This window comes from Mandrillus leucophaeus, unplaced genomic scaffold (genome assembly GCF_000951045.1).
Source record: "Mandrillus leucophaeus isolate KB7577 unplaced genomic scaffold, Mleu.le_1.0 Scaffold75, whole genome shotgun sequence".
Classification (NCBI taxonomy): Eukaryota; Metazoa; Chordata; class Mammalia; order Primates; family Cercopithecidae; genus Mandrillus; species Mandrillus leucophaeus.
In genome coordinates, this window is record NW_012108141.1 from 947140 (window position 1) to 969124 (window position 21985).

The window sequence follows — 21985 nt, forward strand, 5'->3', positions numbered from 1 at the left end:
GAAAAAATGCTCATCATCACTCGCCATCAGAGCAATGCACATCAAAACCACAATAAGATACCATCTCACACCAGTTAGAATGGTGATCATTAAAAAGGCAGGAAACAACAGGTGCTGGAGAGGATGTGGAGAAATAGGAACACTTTTACACTGTTGGTCGGACTGTAGACATTTTTTTAACTTTTTTAGCTGCCCAGTCTCACATAGGCTCCTCATTGCATTCTCTGTAATAGTGGTTGCTAAAGTAAGTTCCACTAGCCTTTTTGAGGCTGGGACACAGGGTATCAGTGGGGGTCAGAGAGCAGGAGTTCTAGTTCTGACTGTCCCTGCACAGTTCTTTCCAGGTAGACACTGTCCAATTCTTCTTCTTAGTGTAAGGTCAGTTACACCACTTCCTCTCTCTGTGTCTGCGCCCTCATTTATCAAATGAAGGGTTATACTCACTCATTAGTTAGACCCTCACTAGCTCTAAAATTTCCTTGAAATCCTGAGGAAGGGTACATTCTTGCTGGTTTGACTTATGCAGTTTGTTATTCCTGCAGAGACACGAGTTCTACAGTGATTCTGAATGTTGAAGCTTTAGCCCCCAGTGTGATATTTGAGGATGGGGCCTCTAGGTAGTAATTAAAGTTAGATGGGATCATGTGGGTGAGGCCCTTATGACGGGATTAGTGCCCTTATAATAAGAGACATTAAAGAACTTGCTCTCTGTCTTCACTCGCATGCCATGTGAGGAAAGGTCATGTGAGGACACAGAAGGCGATCATCTGCAAGCCAAGGGGTTGGCCCTCACCAGAAACTGAATCAGACAGCACTTCGATCTTCAGCTTCCCAGTCTTTACAGCTGTGAAAAATAAATTTCTGTTATTTAAGCCACCCCATCTGGTATTTAGTTATAGCAGCCCAAGCAGACTAAGACAGCAAGCATTCTCTAGGATCATCGTGGTGCCTTAGCCTTGGCTATCTTTACATTGGAAAAAGACCTACCCCAGGAGTCAGTGCATTATGGAATATACCATCAAATAAGGCAAAGCAGAGGCTTCTAAAGCCTCATTCAAACGAAGATAACCAACATTGTCACACAATTTCATGCATTGTTAGTTTTATAGGAGCAGAAATTGCCTGAACTAGGCTGTAAAGTAAAGTTCTTTAAATAAGTACTCAGTAGATAGCTATGGGAAATGAATGACCACTTCCAGTCTTCTTTGGAAGCAGGCGAGGTAGGAATTATAAAAGTGTATTAGTAAAATTAAACAAGAAAATGGATATTTCCAGCAACAAAACCAATTCCCAGAGCTTGTCATTTTCAGCACTATAATGATTTCCATGGTACAGCTTTTAGCTCCAGTGGAAACAACAATGCAAGTGTCATTCTGAACATCACATATCTTAAGTGGTATCTTCTGCATTCTTATTCTTTCAGGATGAATTCAAATATCATCTCTTCTGTGACTTTTCTAAATGTCATTCGAAAAATGACATTTGTATATTTTTACATTCCATGGTATCAGTACAGAATTTATTAATCTTTCCTCAGGGTTTCCATTACAACTTGGTTTTACTTTTATATAGCACTTATCATGTCATATTACAGGAAGCTGAGTATGAGCTCTCTGAGGGAAAAGCTCAATAAATGCTTGAATGAATGAACGAGTGAATTGGTTCTCCTTTGTAGATGACTGATTTCTCATTTATCTCAGGCTTGGCAAGACTCTTTGACTCGACTAACAGACTGAGGCTCTCTCTACCTCCATCTGCCTATCTATTATATGATGCTATGCATGGTAAATGGTGTCTTTTTTTTTTTTTTTTTTTTTGCCCTTAGAATCTTCAATCAGCCATGACAGCTGCCAGGATGCAAAGCCAGTAAGCTCCGAAGGTCATAGACAAGATCCCATGTTTTAATAATATTTGTCCCAACTGTTGTTTTGTCCATATTTCAAAGATTTCTTGATCTGGATTCATTCTAAAACTGTTGACAGTTCACAGCTGCCAAAAGACCACTATAACAGCATGGAATAGCATGTGACCTAAGTTGGGAGGTCTGTCCTCCTCTTTACCAGGAAATTAACTCTCCTGAAGCTTATGGCCTTAATGACTCCTTTTAAATAAAATAAAGCCAATTATTTTGATGACAATCCAAATGTTAAATTCAGAATAAACTCTGTAGCACAACCTTCCATCAGCTCCTGAGTCAGCCGAGTGGCAAATGATGATGTAAACAGATTTTACCCTAGTACCTGAATGTTTCCCTTTTGATCTTTTCTCCCTTCCTCTGACTGGCATCTAGGCAGTGTTCTATTCCTTTTGAATATTGATTATGATTGACCTTTACCTATTTGACACCTTCAAGGAAATATCCTCAGGGTACGTAGAGTTAAATAGTTGAAGACCTAACTAGACATCAGTCATAGGCATATGTCATGTTGGAATTAAAATGAGTAAAGCTGATCTTTAAGCAAGAATCTTGCCCTCAAATAGTACCAGGTAGGCAGCCCTCCCTGAGGAAGCCATGATGGATGTGGCCATAACTAAAGTGACATGTGGAAAAGAGTGGAGAGATGTTGGAGTATTCATGAATAAGGTTCTTGGGTTAATTCATTTTTCTACTCTTCCTTCATTTCTCCCACAGGTCCTTATTAAGCACTTACTATGACCTAATGCTGTCCTAGGCTCAGGAGAAACAGCCATGAGTAAGACCAGGTCACTGTGCCCTCATTGAGCTTCTATTCTAGTAGAAGAGAGAGACAATACATAAGTGAATAAATAAATATGTAATTTCAGGAAAACCCTTCTCTTATTGTGAAAAACAAAAATGAGCAAAGGGTATGGCATTTCCTCAAAAAATTAAGCAAAAAAATACCATATGATTCATTAATTCCACTTCTGGGAATATGCCCCAAAGAACTGACAGCAAGGACTCAAACAGATATTTGTTCATCCACGTTCATGGCTACAATATTCACAGTAACCCAAAGATGGAAACAGCCCAAGTGTCCATCAGTGTATGAATGGATAAGCAAAATGTGACACATACATACAGTGGAATATTATTCAGCCTTAAAAAGGAAGTTTTAAGTCATTATGCTAAGTGAAATAAGCTAGTCATAAAAGGACAAATATTCTATGTGAGGTACTTAGAGCAGTTCAGTTCATACAGACAGTAGAGTGTAGAATGGTTGGTTGTTTTTATGCCATTCCAATGTGGAAAGGGAGTTGTTTAATAGGCACAGAGTTTGAGTTTGGGAAAATGAAAAAGTTCTGCAGATGAATAATGATGGTTGCACAATATGTATATAGTTCCTGCCATTGAACTGTACACTTAAAATTCATTGTAATAGTAAAGTGTTATGCATACTTTACCACAATAAAAAAATTTTTAAAAAATTTAAATGGACAATGGGCTAGAGGAGAAAAGAATTAGTTAGACTTGTCTGGGATGATTCCTTTGAGGAAGAGGTGACATTTGATTAGAGACCAATCAAATTGATGACAAGAACATGAGATTACATAGGGAAGCAATTCTGGATTTTGTTCTAAGTACAACAGAACACCTTTGGAAGGTTTTGATCAGTGAAAGGACATGAGCTGATTTACTGCTATAAAAGATCATACTGGCTGCTCAGTGGAAAGCACACTAAAAGGGAGGAAACCTGGGGGCTAGAAGACCAATTAAGAGACTGTTGCAGTTTTGTTAGGCTATTCTTCGCATTGCTATAAAGGAATACCTGAGGTCGGGTAATTTACAAAGAAAAGAGGTTTGATTGGCTCATGGTTCTGCGGCACTTGCTGTACAAGCATAGCAACAAGTCTACTCAGCTTCTGGTGATGCCCTCAGGGAGCTTTACTTATGGTGGAAGGGGAAGTGGGAGCAGGCACATCTCATGGTGAGAGTGGGAGCAAGGGAGTGTAGGTGGGAGGTACCACATGCTTTTAAACAGCCAGATCCTGATAGAACTCACTCACTACCATGAGGACAGCACCAAACCATGAGGGATTAGCCCCCATGACAAAAAAAAAAACTCCCCGCCAGGCCCCACCTCCAACGCTGATGATCTCAACCTGAGATTTGGAGGGCACATCCAAACTAATCAGCAGTCATCTAGGCTAGTGACTATAATGGCTCAGGGGATGGGAAATAATAGGAGAGATAGTGAAAAGTGGTTGGATCAGGATTGTATTTGCAAGGTAGACTCATCCTGATCCACTAATGGAATTGATGTGGGATGTGAGGGAAAGACATGCCTGAAGGGTGACATCTTGGTTTTTAACTGAGCAACCTAGTGAATGGGGTTCCCATCTACTGAGATGCAAATGACTGGGGGAAATACTAGTCAGGGAATGACAAGGGGGTGTGGGGAGGCAATCAAGAGATGTGTTACCTAAAAGTGAAACCATAAACCCCATGTCCAGGAAAGTACTGGCACATAAAAGCCCTTTATTAAATAATCATTGAATGAGTCAGTGAATGAAACCAAATGCGTAAGCGTGGGGAAGGAGAAAGGAAGAATGGAAACTAGCTCTAAATTTTACTACATATGAAGGAGTGCATTTGGCAAATGATATGATGGTAAGGACCCTGGGCTAGAATTTCAGACAACTGGGTTCTCAGAAAATATTTCCAAAGCTCAGATTTCTCTTTCTAGCTTTTATTCTGGGACCTCTCCCTTTTTCTTTCTCTGCAGGAAATGTGTTCACATATTTATTCATCCCAGCCAGCAGGTCCATATCCCTTACATCCCTGTGCGTAAGTGCAGAATGGGTAGCCCCCAAGACATGGAACAGCCAATCAGTGAGCTTCTCAGCTGTGGGGTGGAACGAGACTGAAGCCCCCTCTTGCCAGCGACCACACTCATCACCAACCACTCCTTCCCCACTCCCAATGTCCACACTCCCAGCGTTCCTACTGGAGCTGTGGAGTTGGCTGCTCGACAGACCAGACAAATTCCCATAAATCAATTCCCCAGAGGGTCTTACTCTCTAAGGACATGATTTTAAGCAAGTTGGGGACAAGATTAGTTCATACCATGCATTGGCTAGTCTTGAATTGACAGTCCTACTAATTGTTCTTATGGAGTTTTGGGCAGGTTCCTACTGAGACTTGCAGAGCAATTGGTGGGAAGAAAATCCGTTAAAAGTTGCCTTCACAACTGCGGCGGGCACAATGCAAAATGAGAAATACCTGTGAAAATACTGCAAAACAGCTGTGGAGTAAGAGCGTTGCCTCTATTTCACATATTAACCGTGTTTCACATATTAACCACTTTTGTACTGGCTCTTCCACAGGATGGAGGGTACAGAGTCTGCCGACATCAGCTCCTTTGCCCGTTTCTCTTCCGGCAAACACTATGCCACCGATCACCATCTGGACTAGCTCTCCACAAAACACTGATGCAGACACTGCCTCCCCATCCAATGGCACTCACAGCAACTCAGTGCTCCCAGTTACAACATCAGCCCCAACATCTCTGCTTCCTAAGAACATTTCCACAGAGTCCAGAGAAGAGGAGATCACCAGCCCAGGTTCGAATTGGGAAGGCACAAACACAGACCCCTCACCTCCTGGGTTCTCGTCAACAAGCGGTGGAGTCCACTTAACAACCACTTCGGAGGAACACAGCTCGGGCACTCCTGAAGCAGGCGTGGCAGCTACAGTGTCGCATTCCGCTGCTGAGCCTCCCACACTCATCTCCCCTCAAGCTCCAGCCTCATCACCCTCATCCCTATCAACCTCACCACCTGAGGTTTTTTCTGCCTCCATTACTACCAACCACAGCTCCACTGTGACCAGCACCCAACCTACTGGAGCTCCAACTGCATCAGAGTCACCGACAGAGGAGTCCAACTCTGACCACACACCCACCTCACATGCCACAGCTGAGCCAGTGCCCCAGGAGAAAACATCTCCAACAACTGTGTCAGGCAAAGTGATGTGTGAGCTTATAGACATGGAGACCACCACCACCTTTCCCAGGGTGATCATGCAGGAAGTAGAACATGCATTAAGTTCAGGTGAGTCTCTGTCTAGTCCACTAGTTTTCTTTACTACATCCACACGTTAAGAATGCAGTTCAGTGAACCAAATACAATGGAAAATTTGAATTTTGCAGTGTAACACCTAAGTTGAATTATAATTCACAAGAATTTCCACAAGAGTGCAAACTTTTAGTCCCTTAACAATTTTCATGATTCACTGTGGCCAATTGCACCTTTATGGCCTGTTTTCACAAGTCATAATGATGCTACAGGGAATGTAAGCACATAAGACCAGATAGCAAAGGGATTAACAGCATGGCTTTGGCCAAGTTTCCTAGGTTTCAACTCTGGCTCCTGACCTTAGACAAGTTACTTCACCTCTTTGTGCCTTTATTTTTCCACATCTGTAAAATGGGATAAAACAGGTTCTACTGCACACAGTTCTTGTGGAGATTAACTGAAATGACATAAAGCACTTAGAACAGTTCCTGGCAGGGAGTAAATGCTCGGGAAAAGTCATTTGTATTATTCTGCTCAGCGTTTTAAAGTAGTGTCTCCCTTTTGGAAACCAGTCAAAGTAGAGTAGGAGTGGAGAAAACTTACTTATTCTTTACAGTCACTGATGTATTTCAAGGGAAAGACAATAAATTTTACAAGATGTCACATCTGCTTTTATTTTCCCAGTAATTCTATGAAGTTAGTATTATTTTTATCTTTGTTTTGTAATCTTGGAAATTATGGTGGAGAGAAATCGAGGGCTCTTTCTGAGGTCACCCGCATCTGACATTGATGTGAAGACTATACAATTTAGGGTGTTGGGCAGGAAGAGGCTTTCATGGGAGCATTTGGCCACTTAGCTGAGAAAGAGGGAGATGAGCTCATTTTAGATGAGCCAGAAGTTAGCGGGGGAAATGGAGCTGCAGCCCCTCCACTGGGTGGTCCTGTGAGAGATGTGGACTGAGAAGGTCATTTCCAGACAGCACCCTGCATGGTCAGTTGGGGTCAAAGGAATGGCCATCACTGAGGAGAGAATCACAACTTTTAACAAACAATTGATGTACATCCATCATGAATGGAAACTGTGCTTGACAGCAGAGGTAGGAAGAGACAGAACTAAGATTAACTAAGATGTGATTCCTCATGGAAGAGCTCACAATTTAGTAAGGGAAGAAGTCCCAAAGAATTGCACATTTTTATTTCAAAGGTCCAGTATATCATTGAGGATCTCGACAAGAAAAAGAGAGACACTCAGACTGGGATAAGGGAACTAATGACAAAGGTCTGGCTGGGGAATGGGAGAACCACAGGGGGTCACGATAACAGGGCTGTTACAGGCCAGACTCTAGGAGGAAAGGAGAGAGTAGTAACCAGAACCCAGAAGGAGAGACCCAGTAGAGTTGACCACACCAGCAGGAGCAATGACTCTTGGCTGACGGACACAATGATCTCAAGGTTAACCTCCCTGGAGTGAAGGGAATGATTACTGTGTCCTCCCTCTCCCAGCTCCTCTGATACGCAGCCAGAAGCCAACAAGGAGACACACTGGTGTGGTTCATGCAGGTTGACCTCCTAGAGGGCTGGTCAGAGAACCACACAGAGAAGGGTAGAGAGTGGATCTGCAGAGGTGAAGAAGGGAAATCTGTTGACTCCTCTGTGCAGCCCATCACCCCATTAGCACCCTTTTTATACCTCCGGGCCAGCACTTAAAACATTGAGCTTGAATGTCTATCTTCAGTCTGTCTCTGTCCCAACCCCTGCACCCCAGGCTCCCAGCATGAAGATAACATCTCTGACACTGGTACCTGGAGCAGAGTGGGTGTTGACTTTGATGCGATATCTTAAGAACCATCTTAAACAAAGGGAGCATCAAAATACAGTGACCCCATCTCTTTTCTTTCCTAGTTCAGGCTCTCACCACCACTTGTCTGTACAACTTTTTCAGTTTTTAACCGGCCATCCTCTCTTCACTTTCTGTCCCCTTCAGGATACCTTAGACATAGCAGGTTGATATTCCTGAGCACAAAATCTAAGCTTAGCATACATGAATCTCTAAACTGACACATCTACTCCTTCCTACAAGTACCCTAGTTTTATGGGCTGGATTATTCAAGACAGTTCTGTTCTAATATCTTGGCTTGATTTTAGGCTCTATATCTTGATTTCCTCAACTCTAGGCCAGCAGGGTCAAGAGGCCCCAAATTGGTGGCAGTTGGCTCATAAACCTTGAAATTCATGGGAATATCATATACAGCAGAAACTCAGAATAAACGACAGAATGTTGAAATGGCTGGGGAAGAGACGTGTGGCAGATTAGAGGGACATCACTGACCAGTGCACATTTCACAGACCAAAGAATGTTTATCCCTATGATCTACTAAATGAAAAAATATTTAGATTGCATCTACCAAGACCCTCTTCTTCATGCAAACAAGTACGAGACCTATCCTTTGAGATTTTATTGTTTAAGTAGAGAGAAAGGACACAGGACAAGTAACTCTTAATATCACTACTTAGTTTCTAATATGAGAATGAACCCTGGTAGGCAGAAGGATCTTTGGGATGATGTGATAGAACCTGCTCACTTCAAAGGTGAAGAAACTATGTCCCAGAAATCTGAAGTGCCTCACCCAAGATCACACGGCTCGGTGGCAGCATTGGGCCCTGTGCCCAGGGCCCAGATCTCTAAGCCAAGTCAAGTCCTCTCTCACCACTCTGAATTGCTGCACTGCTCCTTTATTAGCTAGCAGACCAAGCAGCATTCTGTGGGTTTGCGCTTCAGGTTACTATTTTGGGATGCTCTTATTTAGAGATTCTTTATACTGCTTTTAGTAGTGGCAGTAATAACACCACATTTTGCATAGCATCTTGTCTTATCCTGTGTGGGTTCACATAGTATGTTTCTATTAATCCAAGGATTCACCCACTCAACAAATATCTAAACATAGTCACCAATGAATAATTCTGAAACAAGGTGAATATTGTGGGAGTTAAATTTAACTATACATGTTAAGGAAGGGCTCCATGATGGAGAGAGCAGGGAGCTGAGTTGCAGGAAATAAAGCAAATTTGGGCCTAAAGGGAGATGAAGGAGATTGGGGCAAAGGGAGTTTCAGGTGCTCGTTTACAAAGGCAAGGAACCAAGAGCACGATCGTTAAGGCTGGACACACTTGCATTCAGAATCCACCCAGAAGCTGTAAGCACTTAAGCTGCTCTTGTTGAATAATCCAGTGCCCTCCACATTGCCAGGTCTAATGGTAAATTCTTAGACCTATTTTATTTGTTTATCATTTCAACTTTTATTTTAGATCAGTGGGTACATGCCCAGGTTTGTTACGTGAGTTTATTGCGTGATGCTGAGGTCTGGGGTACAACTGATCCCGTCACCCAGCTGGCGAGCACGGTACCCAATAGATAGTTTTTCAGCCCTTCCCCCATTCTGCCTCCCTGCTCTTGTATTCTCTGGTGCTTCGACCTGGTTTGACCTGACCTGGAGCAGTGTCTGACTCAGATGATCACTGCCCTCATCGTTAAAGCACTGGCTCTGCTCGACGTTCAGGGTGTGCATCTTCACTACCTTCTGTCTCTGCTGCCTCGCTTCACTTCCTCATTTTCCTTCACTATCCAGGTCAAGTACCTCAGGCCTCCTCTCTCCCTGATCTCTCCACTGTCACTCCTGAGTGGATGACTCATGACTTTCAGTGTCATCTGTGGACTGATAACACTGAGATGTAAAATTCTCCCCCTGTTTTGCTTCACTGAACTATAGACATGAATAGCCAGCTGTCAGCCAATTCATTGTCTCCACTGGGTGGCTCATAGGCATCTCACACTTAATATGTCTAAGGTGAATTACTGATTTCCTTAACTCTCGGCCTGTGCCCCTTGATCATTTCCTGTCTTCTGTCAGTTCTTCAGGCCAAAACCCTCGAAGCAATCCTAGACTCCTTTCTTTCTCATTTACTCTATATCCAGTCCATGAGATCGGGGCTGATCGCCTCTTGTCCCTCTGTCATCTTTCACGCGTGTCACTTTAATATTCCTGCAACTGATCTCACTATTCACTGCACCCTTGTCGGGCAGATCTTTTCAAAACTCAGAACAGACTCCACTGTTCGTCTGCTCTCACATTCCAGTCGCTCCCCACTCTGAATCAGAGTAAAAGCCAAAGTCTCTACCATGCCTACAAAGCTCAGCAGGATCTGACCATAGGACCTCTACCCTCACCTCTTCCACTCTCACCCTCAGACACACTGGCAGTCTTACTGCTTCTTGAACATACCGGAGATACTCCTGTCTCAGGGATTTTGCACTTACCATCCCCGCTGTCTAGAACATTCTCCCTCCAGATCTTCAGTGGCTCCCTCCTTTTCATCCATCAGGATTCTGTTTACCTGTCACCTCCTGAGCAAGCCTTTATTCACTCCCCCATCTGAAATAGTAACTCCCATCACTACTGATCCCTTTCCCTATTTAATTTTTCTTTTTATCACTTAACCATTTTCTGACATCATATGATTTATTTGATAAGTTAGTGTCTGTTTTCTGCCACTAGACAGAGTCAGTGTCTGTTTTCATGTCACCATGAAAGCGAGGACCTTGTTTGCAAATAGGAAGATATGGGCAACACCCCCAACCCCTAGAACAGAGCCCAACACATGGTAGACCCTCAATAACATCTGTTGAATACATGAATAAAACAATCAATCAACTGGTATTAGGGAAGTTAGTAGATCTCCCTGAGCCTTGATCCTATCATCAGTAAAATGGGATAGGGATAGTATTCACATGATGGGGTTATTGGTAGGTTCAGGTAAGATAATAAATTTACAGCATATGGCTATTGAGCAATATCTCAATCAATGGCTATGGTTGCTACTTTACTATTATTTACCATTATTACTATTCTGCTCATGTGATTATCATTGTTATTATTTTATTTATCATGTTGAAGAATGCCCACCATCTTCAACAAATATTTATTGAGCTTCTACTATGAGCCAGGCATCTGGTTAAATACTAGGAATATAGCCATGAGTAATACAGTCACTTTACTCATGGACATTACAATGTAGTGTGCACATGGTGCACGGCATAGTGAGTAACCTAGTTTGGGTCCCAAGCTACATGGAGGGAGACACTGCAGATGTAGGAAGGATGCCTTCAGGACAAGCATTAGAGAACCCTAGGGAGCAGCCTAAGACAATTGGTTATACTTTCTAGGCCATTGATAGTCACCAAGGGCTTTTGATCAGGGGAAGAACATATTGAGAATCATATATTAAAAGTATTCAACTGATGGTAATATGTATGTCAAGTTGCAGGGAGTTCAGAATTGGAACCAAGTATACCAGTTTATAACTGTTTTCTGGTTTGTCATTGTTGTGCACTGATAGCAGGCACATCACTTAACTACTCTAACTTAAAAGGGCTTGGTTGTAAACTGAATACAGGAGAAGCAATCTCTCAGGTCCTTTTGGCTTTTTATACTATGGTAATTATTTATTACAATTATCCTTTACAGAAGACATGAGGTTCATGGTCATATGAAGCGTACTGAGAATATGTATGTTCCAAGAATTGGGCTAGGGACTGACACAGGTAGCCCTCATCTGATCCCAGTGGCGTGAGCTCAGCAGTATCTGTTCTACAGGTGACAAAACAAGTCCAGAGAGACTAAGTTCTCACTTGAGTGACCAGACCAGGATTGAAATCCAGTTCCGCTGACTGACCCTAAGTCAAGTGTTCCTTTCACAATGCCCATCCTACCTGAATTAGTAGAAACACAGAGTTAGGGAAGAACTGATGGGCTTCAGCATTACTGCAGAAATGAGCTAGATGGGCTAGTTGCCAGATGTTGCCAGCTGGGTCCCAGGGGTGGAGGTGCCCAGTGAGAAGAGAAGCAGATGGTGGTAGCCGCCATGCAAAATTGGCTGTGCAGAAGAAGAGTTTTGATGAATTTTCATTTTTTAGCTTTTGTTTGGCTCTTAAAGGAAGAGAGAAAGATGTGATGTGTTAAATTTGGGTCACTTTGTTTTATTAAATCAGAGCTCTTCAAGGATGAAAACTATGACTATAGTGTGTTTTTGACTCCCTGAACAAAATTGAATGGTGCTATGAACAATTTGCTGCTCAGTACATGCTTGAGGGATTAACTGACATTGCAAAACAAGTAATATTCAAAACATCATCAGTTCTTGCATATGCAGACTTTAAAATTATAGTCACTGTGCTTGTTGTAAAGTGGATATTCTCTTTTGTCTGTAAAATCCACATGTACACTGATCTTTCACTATCCTATTATTTTCATTATGAAGAGAAGCACACACAACCGTGAAAATTGGTGAAGACCATTGAACATTAAATTGCTGATCTGAACCGCAGTATTTACTCAGTGTGAGCTATGCCAATAAATACCTTTAAATAAAGGGCACTAAGCAGGCACAGACATCTAGACATCTCTATGTCCATACCGGCAAGGGACTTTCAGCTCTACCAGACACCCATCAACCTTAGATTTGAAAAAAGACTCAACTTGTAGAAACGATGAAACAATAATTTTAAAAGGATACCTAGAAAATTTCAGAAGTGAAAAAATGTATATTGTAGTATGTTAATGACCATCATGTTTAACTGACATATTAAAAATAGGTTAAAGGGGAAAACAATTATTTAATTAAAAAAAAAAAAATAGGTGTGAGAAGACCATGGTAAACATTTCCTGGTCAGATTCTTTTAAAATGGCCAGAATGTATCAGAAAGCAATAATCCTAACAAGTATAGTATCTTAGGCTCAACTTTACAAATATTAGATCATTGTACATGCCCAGGCCTGGTCCTCTTATGGTGAGTGCTGCCACCATCTTTGCAGTTCTCTCTCTCCCACTCCCTAGCTCTACTCTGTCACTGAGTACTGTTGATTTTGAACTCTTGGTAGCTCTCAAATTCATCTACTTCTCTTTGTTTTTATCTCAGAGCTCCCATAATCGCACTGCAATAGCCTCCCAACTGCCCCTCATTTCCCCCCCGCACCCATCTCCCTACTCCCTGTTGTCCACACAGCAGCCAGAGTGACAATTAAACACAAATCTGATCAAGTCTCACATAACCTTACTACCACCACCATCTCTGGGGGCACCCCACTGCTTTTAGGGTGAAGTCCAGACAACTTCACTTTATGGGGGCTCCACTTGTCACCCCAATGTCATCCCACAACCCTCCCCTCGCTCTCTACACCACCCACACTGGCTGTCTCTCAGTTCCATGAGTGCCTACATCTCCCTCTTGATTTAGGGCCTTCACTCACTTGGACGCTACCTGGGACTTTCTCACAACCCATCACTTCACCTGGTTAATTTTAGCTCATTCCTCAGGTCTCAGCTCAAATAGCACCTGGTCAGAAGGTCTCTTATGGGGCCCCCTGTCCAGTGTTGGCCTCCCAGTTACAAGTTGTCACAAGTCAATCACATCTCTTCTTCACAGCATGTGGAGAACACATTTTTCTTGTGTTTCTTTGTTCATTGCCTTCACTGCTTTTAAAGTACCTGAGAGTGGGTCCTTGTCTATTTTGGCTCACAAATATATTCCCAGCACCTAAGAGTGTCTGGCTCAGGGTAGGTTTTCAATAAATGTCCAATGGATCAATCAAATCAATCAGTGACTTTTGGTGACAATATCAATCTTTAGACAATAAATTCACATATTGTGTTAGCCTCATTAATCCTGTGCTTTGAAATGAGAATGAAGAAAAATTGAACATCCTCACTGTGTCTGCAGAGACATCCCTTCGGATGCCTTTAAGCAGTGTAGATGTCTAAAGGACTTTCTGCTGCCCACCCCAAGCCCACCCCACCTCTCTTCTCACCATTCTGACTCCCTTCTTTGGCTTTCCCATAGACTCCAGGGCTGCCAACGCTATGGGTTGTTATAAACTCTCACTCATATTTTTTCTTTTGTGCCCAGTTCTTTTTTTTTTTTTTTTTTCTTTCCAACTTTTATTTCAGTTTTGGAGGGTACATGTGCAGGTCTGTTACATGGGTATATTGTGTGCCATGCAGGTTGTTGTACAGATTTTGTTACTGAGGTAATAAGCATAGTGCCCTATAGTTTTTTTATCTTCACCCTCCTCCCACCCTCCACCCACAAGTAGGTCCCTGTATCTGTTGTTCCCTTCTTTGTGTCCATGTGTACTCGAGGTTTACCTTCCTCCTAAGTCAGAACATGTAGTGTTTGGTTTTCTGTTCCCGCATTAATTTGCTTAGGTTAATGGCCTTCAGCTCCATCCATGTTGCCGCAAAGGACAGGATTTCATTCTTTTTATGGGTGAATAGTACTCCATGGTGTATATGCACATTTTGTTTATCTAATCCACCATTGGTGGGCATTTAGGTTGATTCCGTGTCTTTGCTATTGTGAATAGTGCTGTGATGAACATACATGTGCAAGTGTCTTCATGGTGGAACTATTTATATTCCTTTGGGTATATACTCAGTAATGAGATTACTGGGTCAAATGGTAATTCTGTTTCAAGCTCTTTGAGAAATCTCCAAACTGCTTTCCACAGTGGCTGAACTAACTTGAATTTCCACCAGCATTGTATAAGCATTCCCTTTTCTCTGCAACCTCACCAGCATCTATCTTCAACTTTTTAATAATAGCCATTCTGACTGGTGTGAGACGGTATCTCATTGTGGTTTCGATTTGCATTTCTCTAATGATGAGTGGTGTTGAGCACTTCTTCATATACTTGTTGTTTTCCTATTCTTTAAACTTAGTTTAAACCTCAAAGTTTCCTAAAGCCAAATAAACTCCCATAAGGGGCTCCAACTGTCAGATTTTATTTTAAGTAAAAATTATTCTGAATTATTGTCTCTTCTTCTTATATTTCTCCTTTGGCTCAGTTATATTACCTAAATCTTAATCTGGTTTTGAAATATTTCCAAAATATCTTTTGAGATATATATGTCAAGGTAATCAAATCAGCTATTTACTATCTATTTAGTTTGTCATGTAGTAGCAATATAACTCTATCACATATTTTAATTGTCCCAACATCACCTTTTATTACATTTGGAAAGCTTTTGTCTTTACAGAGCAATTTTCTTTTTCTGTTTCAAATGCTTTCACCAATCGCATATGATGAAAGTGGCTGTGGAAATGGTTTACTGAGAAGGTGGGATTTAACTTATAAACACAGCTGATACCATTAATATGTCGGATATGGATATGCTTGATTCCATACCCTGACTGAACCCTTACTCTAATCTTCCAACTCAAAAAAGCATGTCTTTTTAGTTATAAAATAATTTGGCAGGGAAATGAGAATGGATCAACACCCTCCCATCATCTTTATCAGAAAGGTTCTAAAAATCCCATGTCAGAGAGTCAACTCAGGAATATTGCATTAAGAGTGCATAAAATGGATGCTAACTTAATATTGTCCTCAGCATGCTTTGTTCCCCCTCGGGTCCTAGGATACAAAAATATTGGCCAAAAAGATGATATTTTATTTAACAGTATAATGCTTTTATTGTCACACTCATGAAGGCAAATGTTAAAATTATAAAATCTCAGTAGGTCCATGGATGTGGGCCATCAAAAACACTTTGCCATATTTCCATGTGGAGAAATCATGGAGTCATTTCAAAGACAGGCTCTAGGAAGGCAAGAATGGTAGTAACAGCACAAGTTTTGGCATCAGACTGCCTGGTTAAAAATCTCACCTGTGCTATTTGCTAAATGGGAGAAATGAGCAAGTTTGTTTATCACAGGTGTTCCATTTTCCTCATCTAGATGATGAGGGTAATTATAGTACTGTACCTGTTTTACAGGATTCTTATTAGGGTTAAATGAGACAAGTATATTAAGTGCCTCTTACATAGTTAGCACTGTGTAAATGTTAGCTATTATTATTACAGTTGGGTCCTTAATTCTCAGTGTGGATACCAACCAGCAAGAGTTTTGACTCTTCTAGACTTTGATTTTCTTAACTCGAAGAATTAGAATGTTTGTAAAAACACTTTAAGATTCCCAAAGGGATTATTACTGTGACCATTAGATAATAAAAGTCCACTTAAGTACCCGCCTACAGCATAATACAGAAAAGCATAATCCAAAAAGTGTAAAGGAGAAAAATAGCTATGTTCACATTTGAAACAATAACAGTTTCAGAAAACTTGGAAAATCCAAAGAAAAGTGGAGTCCAAACAACTGAAGGTTTCTAGCTAAGAGAAAGGCAATCTTGGGGCATTGGGGGAAACAAAAGCTGAGCTGTAGGATTTAGCCTGGGTCCCATCTGCCCCCAAGGTTGGACAATTGAGACCTAGAAGTTGTACTCTTCCCTTAACTTGCATCAAAGTTTGGAAATTATTTTTCTTTCCATTGTTTTTAATTCCAAAACACTGAATTCCTGAGTCTGGGAGAAATTAACACTTGGTAAATACAGTATACAAAAGCAAGATCCTGCGTGGCCTTGCTGATTAATGACATGGAGTGAGGCTAAATTTAGCTAGTGGTTCCTAGGAGATCCCTGAGTCCTTGGGACTGTAGTAATTATATTGATGTCACTGCCCTTGGCCAAGGTGTCAGGATAGGTAACCTGAAACTATGACTCTCTGTTCCCTGCCCATATTCTGTGATAAAAAAGATAAACTTGCACACTGCTTGGCAACCAGGGTTAGGACTTTGTCTTGGGCTCTTAGAAGTTCTTCCTTCTTGCTTATGTCCTCTGAACCAAGAAAATACCAGTGTGGAAGCTCTCATCTGCCAAGGTTGGTAAACTCCACAAGAATCTGAGCCTTTACCTTAGCAGACTGGATGATTTTTGCAAAGGACATACGCTAACTTTTCTCATTTATTTTTCCCTTTAGTTTTTTGTTTGTTTGTTTGTTTGTTTTCTTTGAGACTGAGTTTTGCTCGCTCTCATTGCCCAGGCTAGAGTGCAGTGGCACAATTTCGACTCACTGCAAACTCCACCTCCCGGGTTCAGGCGATTCTCCTGCCTCAGCCTCCCAAGTAGCTGGAATTACAGGTGCCCACACCACACACCGCTAATTATTGTATTTTTAGTACAGATAAAGTTTCACCACATTGGCCAGGCTGGTCTCGAACTCCTGAACTCAGGTGATCCACCCGCCTTGGCCTCCCAAAGTGCTGGGATTACAGGCGTGAGCCACTGCTCCCAGCCCCTTTAGTATTATTTTATCCATGATCATGCCTTGTTTCCATCACTGAAATACTAAAGAGATAGAGGAGACAGTTAACAACAACAGCAACAACAAAAAGCTCTTCTCTCTCATTGTTCATGGAGATGCTGGCACCTACTGAGCAAGATGGTGGCATGCTTCCTGCAGTCCATATTCACCCCTCTAAGCTTCCTTCACAGAGATGACCTAGGAGTTGAGATTCCCCAGCCTGGCCTCTGATGTTCCTCATTCCTGGCACACTTCTTTTGATCTGGGGAGCTCCATTAGCACAACTGAATGAGGGGATTGATCCCGGACACTTAGCTGGAGTTGCTGTGTGTTAATCGGTTGTTCTAAGGTGGAAGATGGCTGCTTTGCCTTGAGAAAAGGCAATGAAGAATATCTCTCATTATTCTTAGAAAACCAGTATAGTTCACATTACAGGTGTCAAAAGAGAGCTGAGATTGAACAACCTGAACACACAGTTAAAATAAATTCCAAGTGGAAAAGAGGCTTCATTCGTGTGGGAAAAGATTGTAATTCTAAGTGAAGTGAAGAAACTTTAAAACCATGGTAACCAAGAACTGTGCCGACACGTGTGCCTGGTTTGCATTCATTGCAAACGTGCACTTCCCAGGTCCTTAAAATACAGCTGATGTGCCCCTATGAGAGAGGAATGAAGAAAGAGGAAACAAGCACTGGGCTTGTGCAAGAGCAAGTATTTTATTATCTCAACCAAGGTTAATATTTCTAGTATACATTTTTAATTACAGGTTTTAGGTAGGTAACATCCTTTTAGATAAAAGTGAAGCCACTCTCTAAACCAGGTCTTCTGATGACATGAAGTGGAAACATAGATGTTGGGATCCTACCCCACAGTTCGAATCCCAATTCTGCCCACTAACTAGCATGTAGATAAGAGTATAAACATGAGGTAAAACATTCCAGCTGTGATAATACTTGGCTAATTTTGATAAAATTTACCTCTGCCACTCTGTGTAAACAAATGACTAGTAACTTAATGATGTAAAGATTTTGAGAGAGGAGTAATGAGGAAAAGGGCTAATTTACTTATTTACAGGGACAAGCTTAGGTTGTGTTAAATTAAAAATACTTCTGTAGCATACTTTTATGCAAGCTGTTTTCTTTATAAAGATGCTTTCTTTTTGCAACGTAACAACTAATAAAGTTCAGGTTTTTTAAAGTGGCTGTGCTTCAGAAGAAATCAGAGTGATTTTGTGAATCACTTACTTTAGGCCTAGATAAATAATAAAGTATAATGTAGTATACCTGGCTTTAAGAGACTTTCAGTCTAGAGAGTAGGCAGAACGTATTCCCATAAAACCACTGGTATGACAGTGTATTTCATACATCTACGTCTTATATGTATAATATGTATAACCACCCACAGCTACATATGGCAGTATCAGTTACATACTAAAATAAACTTACTAAATTGTCCCATACACAATAAGACAGCAAATGTCTAGAAAAAGAGGACTCAAGATAGTGACTGTCATCAGGGATGAGTTCCAAGAGAAAGTTGAACTTGAGAAGGATTTTGCATAAAAGGTGCATCCTTCTTCCCAAAGCATTTCCATGGTCCCTGCTCCCCAAACTATCAAGCCAAACACCATGATCCCTGGCTTTCAAAGTTTTTATGATTTGGTCCTGAGTACTCAACCATTTACATGATCTCTGTTAGTTTCCATTATGCCTTCTTATATAGCCTGTGGTCCTCGTTTTGTCACTTAGTCAGTCCGGCAGCCTTTCAGTCTCCTAATCCATAAAATGAAGGCACTGGCCTCTACAAAGATCTCAACAGCCCTCTTTGTTCATGCTAATTTACAAAGCATTTCATCTCATTTGATCCTCCCAGTAGCCCTGTGAGGTGGAGAGGACAGGGATTAGTCCATTTTTTAGATAAGAACACCAGTCAAGGTGCTCTGTCTTTAAGCCCAGTGCAAACCCTTCAGGCCCATAAATGTTGGGTGTCTGCTCTCTTCCGAGGTGATTCCTGCCTCGATCCTCCATTGCTGTCTGTCCAAGTCCTGCCCCATCCATCAGAGAACAGCTTCATTCCCAGCTCTTTCCAAGACTGCTCCAGACTTTACAGGCCCACCCACCTTAGTTACAGGCAGAAATACAGAGGCTGGCACTACTCACCTCTCTTGCCTCCCTGCCTGTCTATCCATCCAATCCTGCACACCCCAGTATGGTTCCTGGGGCCTGACACTTGTCTCTGCCATGGAGTGGTGACACCTCAGGGCCCTGGCCTATTGAGTCTCTGTACCCCACACTGTCCTGGCTTAAGGTGAGCCCATGGAGTTCATTCAGGAGAAGCTTATAGGGTGGATTTGGGGTAAGAGGGAGGAGACAAGATGTGCTTCCCCTGGCATGGGGTAGAATGGAAAGAAGAATGGGAATGAAATCCAAGCAGACAAGGCCAGAAGACAAAGAGACTTTCAATAATGGTAAAATTAGGATCTACCTAGGTTGCAGTGTCTAAGAACTGAGGTTTTCTTTTCTAACTTTCTCTCCATCTCACAAACTACACCCTGCTCCCACTACCGCCCCACTAGAAGCAAATTGCAGTTACCATGTACCCTGGGTTATTTAATACACTGAAATGAACAGCATTTGGCAGCATTCTGAGCAGTTATTTTGCACCACAACACACACTAGAAACCAATGACCCGAACAATCTAAGGCTGCTGTTCTAGAACTGTAGTCTGCTTCTAACTAGCTTCTAACTCTTTCCAATTAATTTGAATTATTGAGCTTCAATCTTCCTTCACCAGTATGTACAAGAGGAGCCACGCCATCACACAGCCTAAGGCAGGCCCTGATTCCAGGGCAGCTAAGAGAAAGCAGACAGAGGATGCACCAGAACTGTAGGTTTTATTTTAAAACAGTTGAAGATTTAGTACTAGAGCCCAGGGTGGCAGGAGAGCCTAGTGGGTAACACATGGACTCTCGAACCTGTGCTTGTATCCCAGTTCTTCTACTTAGCAGTTCTGTGGCTTTGGGTCCTTAGCATCTCTGTGACTCAGTTACCCCAACTGTAAAATGGAGATAACAAGAATACCTACTTTATGGAGTTCTCATGAGGATTAAATGAACTGAAATAAGTGAAGCTCATAGAACAGTCCCTGGCACACAGTAAGTAACTGGAAAATGTTAGTTGCTTTTATTTTTGTTGTTGTTTATTTCTCTTGCTATTACTCTTGTTCTTTGGAGGAAGGAGAGATGATCTGATACTCTGGCTGTGAAAATGAAGAGCCTAGCATAATATATAGAGATTCAGCAGGCACAGAGTTGTAACTGTCAAGCCCTCGCCAGTGACCCACTTCCCTCCTCCAGCACATCCACAGACACATGCTTTTAAAGAGAAAGAATTCCTCTGACACAAAATGTTCCTTCCCTCTTGGTGACCTTGACTGAAGGAGCCGCCACACACTCTGAAGTGGCCACCTGCTCCTCTTCTCCGATTCTTACCTAATCTCTGGACCAGGAAGTGGAAAGAAAAGAGCAAGAATATTGAAAAACAGTCAAGAGGTTTGTTAAAGACTCTTCTCAAAATAGATCAGAGGCATGCACACATACTCAGGAACTTGGTCAAGTATCTACATGCACCTTCTAAATAAGCTGACTGGTGAATTTTCAAGGAGAATGTGGCTCAGGAGTCATCTATGGATAGCAGTGAGACACTCACCTCTTTTTCACCTCTGGAAACTTTCCACCATCACCTCCTCCACCCCTAGCTCTCTCAGAGCAACAAAAACTTCTTTAAAGAGCCCAGCAAAGTTCTTTCTTCAGAGGTTGTTTGGGTTCATCCCATCATGTCCTAATATTTATATTTTTGATACAATTGGGCAAATGCTAATAGTTCTTCCAAAGAGCTCAAATAAAATGTTTATTTCATGTTTAAAGTGAAATAAAAAGAAAATCCCTCAATGAGAAGAGTCCCTAGAGGAACATTTGAGGTTTGAGAATATTGCTAAGCCCAGGAATACAGAAGGATCCTTTTAGTCAAGTGAGAGGCAGGAGGCTTGGATGTGAACAGAACCCCTTCTGAGTGTGTGAGAAAGAAAAGGGGCCCATGTGTGTGGCGTGCGGGCCCATGGGGATGTGTGAGTGTGGGGAGAGAGACTCTTAAATGATGCCACACATTCCTGGACTGCCTCAGGGTATAGAACAGAGCTAAAACAGGGAAAGGAATAACCCCGAAGGCAGCCTCCTTCCTCAGGGTTGTAGGGGAGTGGAGTAGTGGCCGACCAGGCTGACCAGGAGTTTACTCTGGCTGCTTCAAGGATGTTATCTGACTCTATTTAGACAATTATTCCTTGATAAAGTTTGGCTGTGTGTCCCCACCCAAATCTCACCTTGAATTGTAATAATCCCCATGCATCATGGGAGGGAACCAGTGGGAGATAATTGAATCATGGGGGTGAGTTTTACCCATGCTATTCTCATGATAGTGAAGATCTGATGGTTTTATAAAAGGGAGTTACCCTGCCCATGCTCTCTTGCCTGCCGCCATGTAAGATGTGCCTTTCACCTTCCATCATGATTATGAGGCCTCACCAGCCATGTGGAACTGTGAGTCCATGAAACCTTTATATATATATATATCCCAGTCTTGGGTATGCCTTTATTAGCAGCATGAGAATGGACTGATTTATTCCTAAATGAACTCTCCTCCAGCTAACCACCTTGGTCACTGATGGGGACTTTCAAGTGCACAGTGAGAAGGGCAGGGGGCTGGGGAGTTGGGACCACAGATGTAGTCGTAGGAGTAGGTACTCAGGTAAGAACTGGAGCAGGT

General features: G+C 42.0%; 1 protein-coding gene across 2 annotated transcripts in view; it reads left to right on the forward strand.

Annotated features, from left to right (window-relative positions):
- The window catches only part of PARM1 (prostate androgen-regulated mucin-like protein 1), a 111830-nt gene that overhangs the window by 72234 nt on the left and 17611 nt on the right, over positions 1-21985 (forward strand). For both annotated transcript variants that reach the window (XM_011966159.1, XM_011966160.1), the window contains one exon: positions 5287-6012. In XM_011966159.1, coding sequence (XP_011821549.1) covers positions 5287-6012 — 726 coding nt within the window. The remainder of the gene's footprint in view (positions 1-5286; positions 6013-21985) is intronic.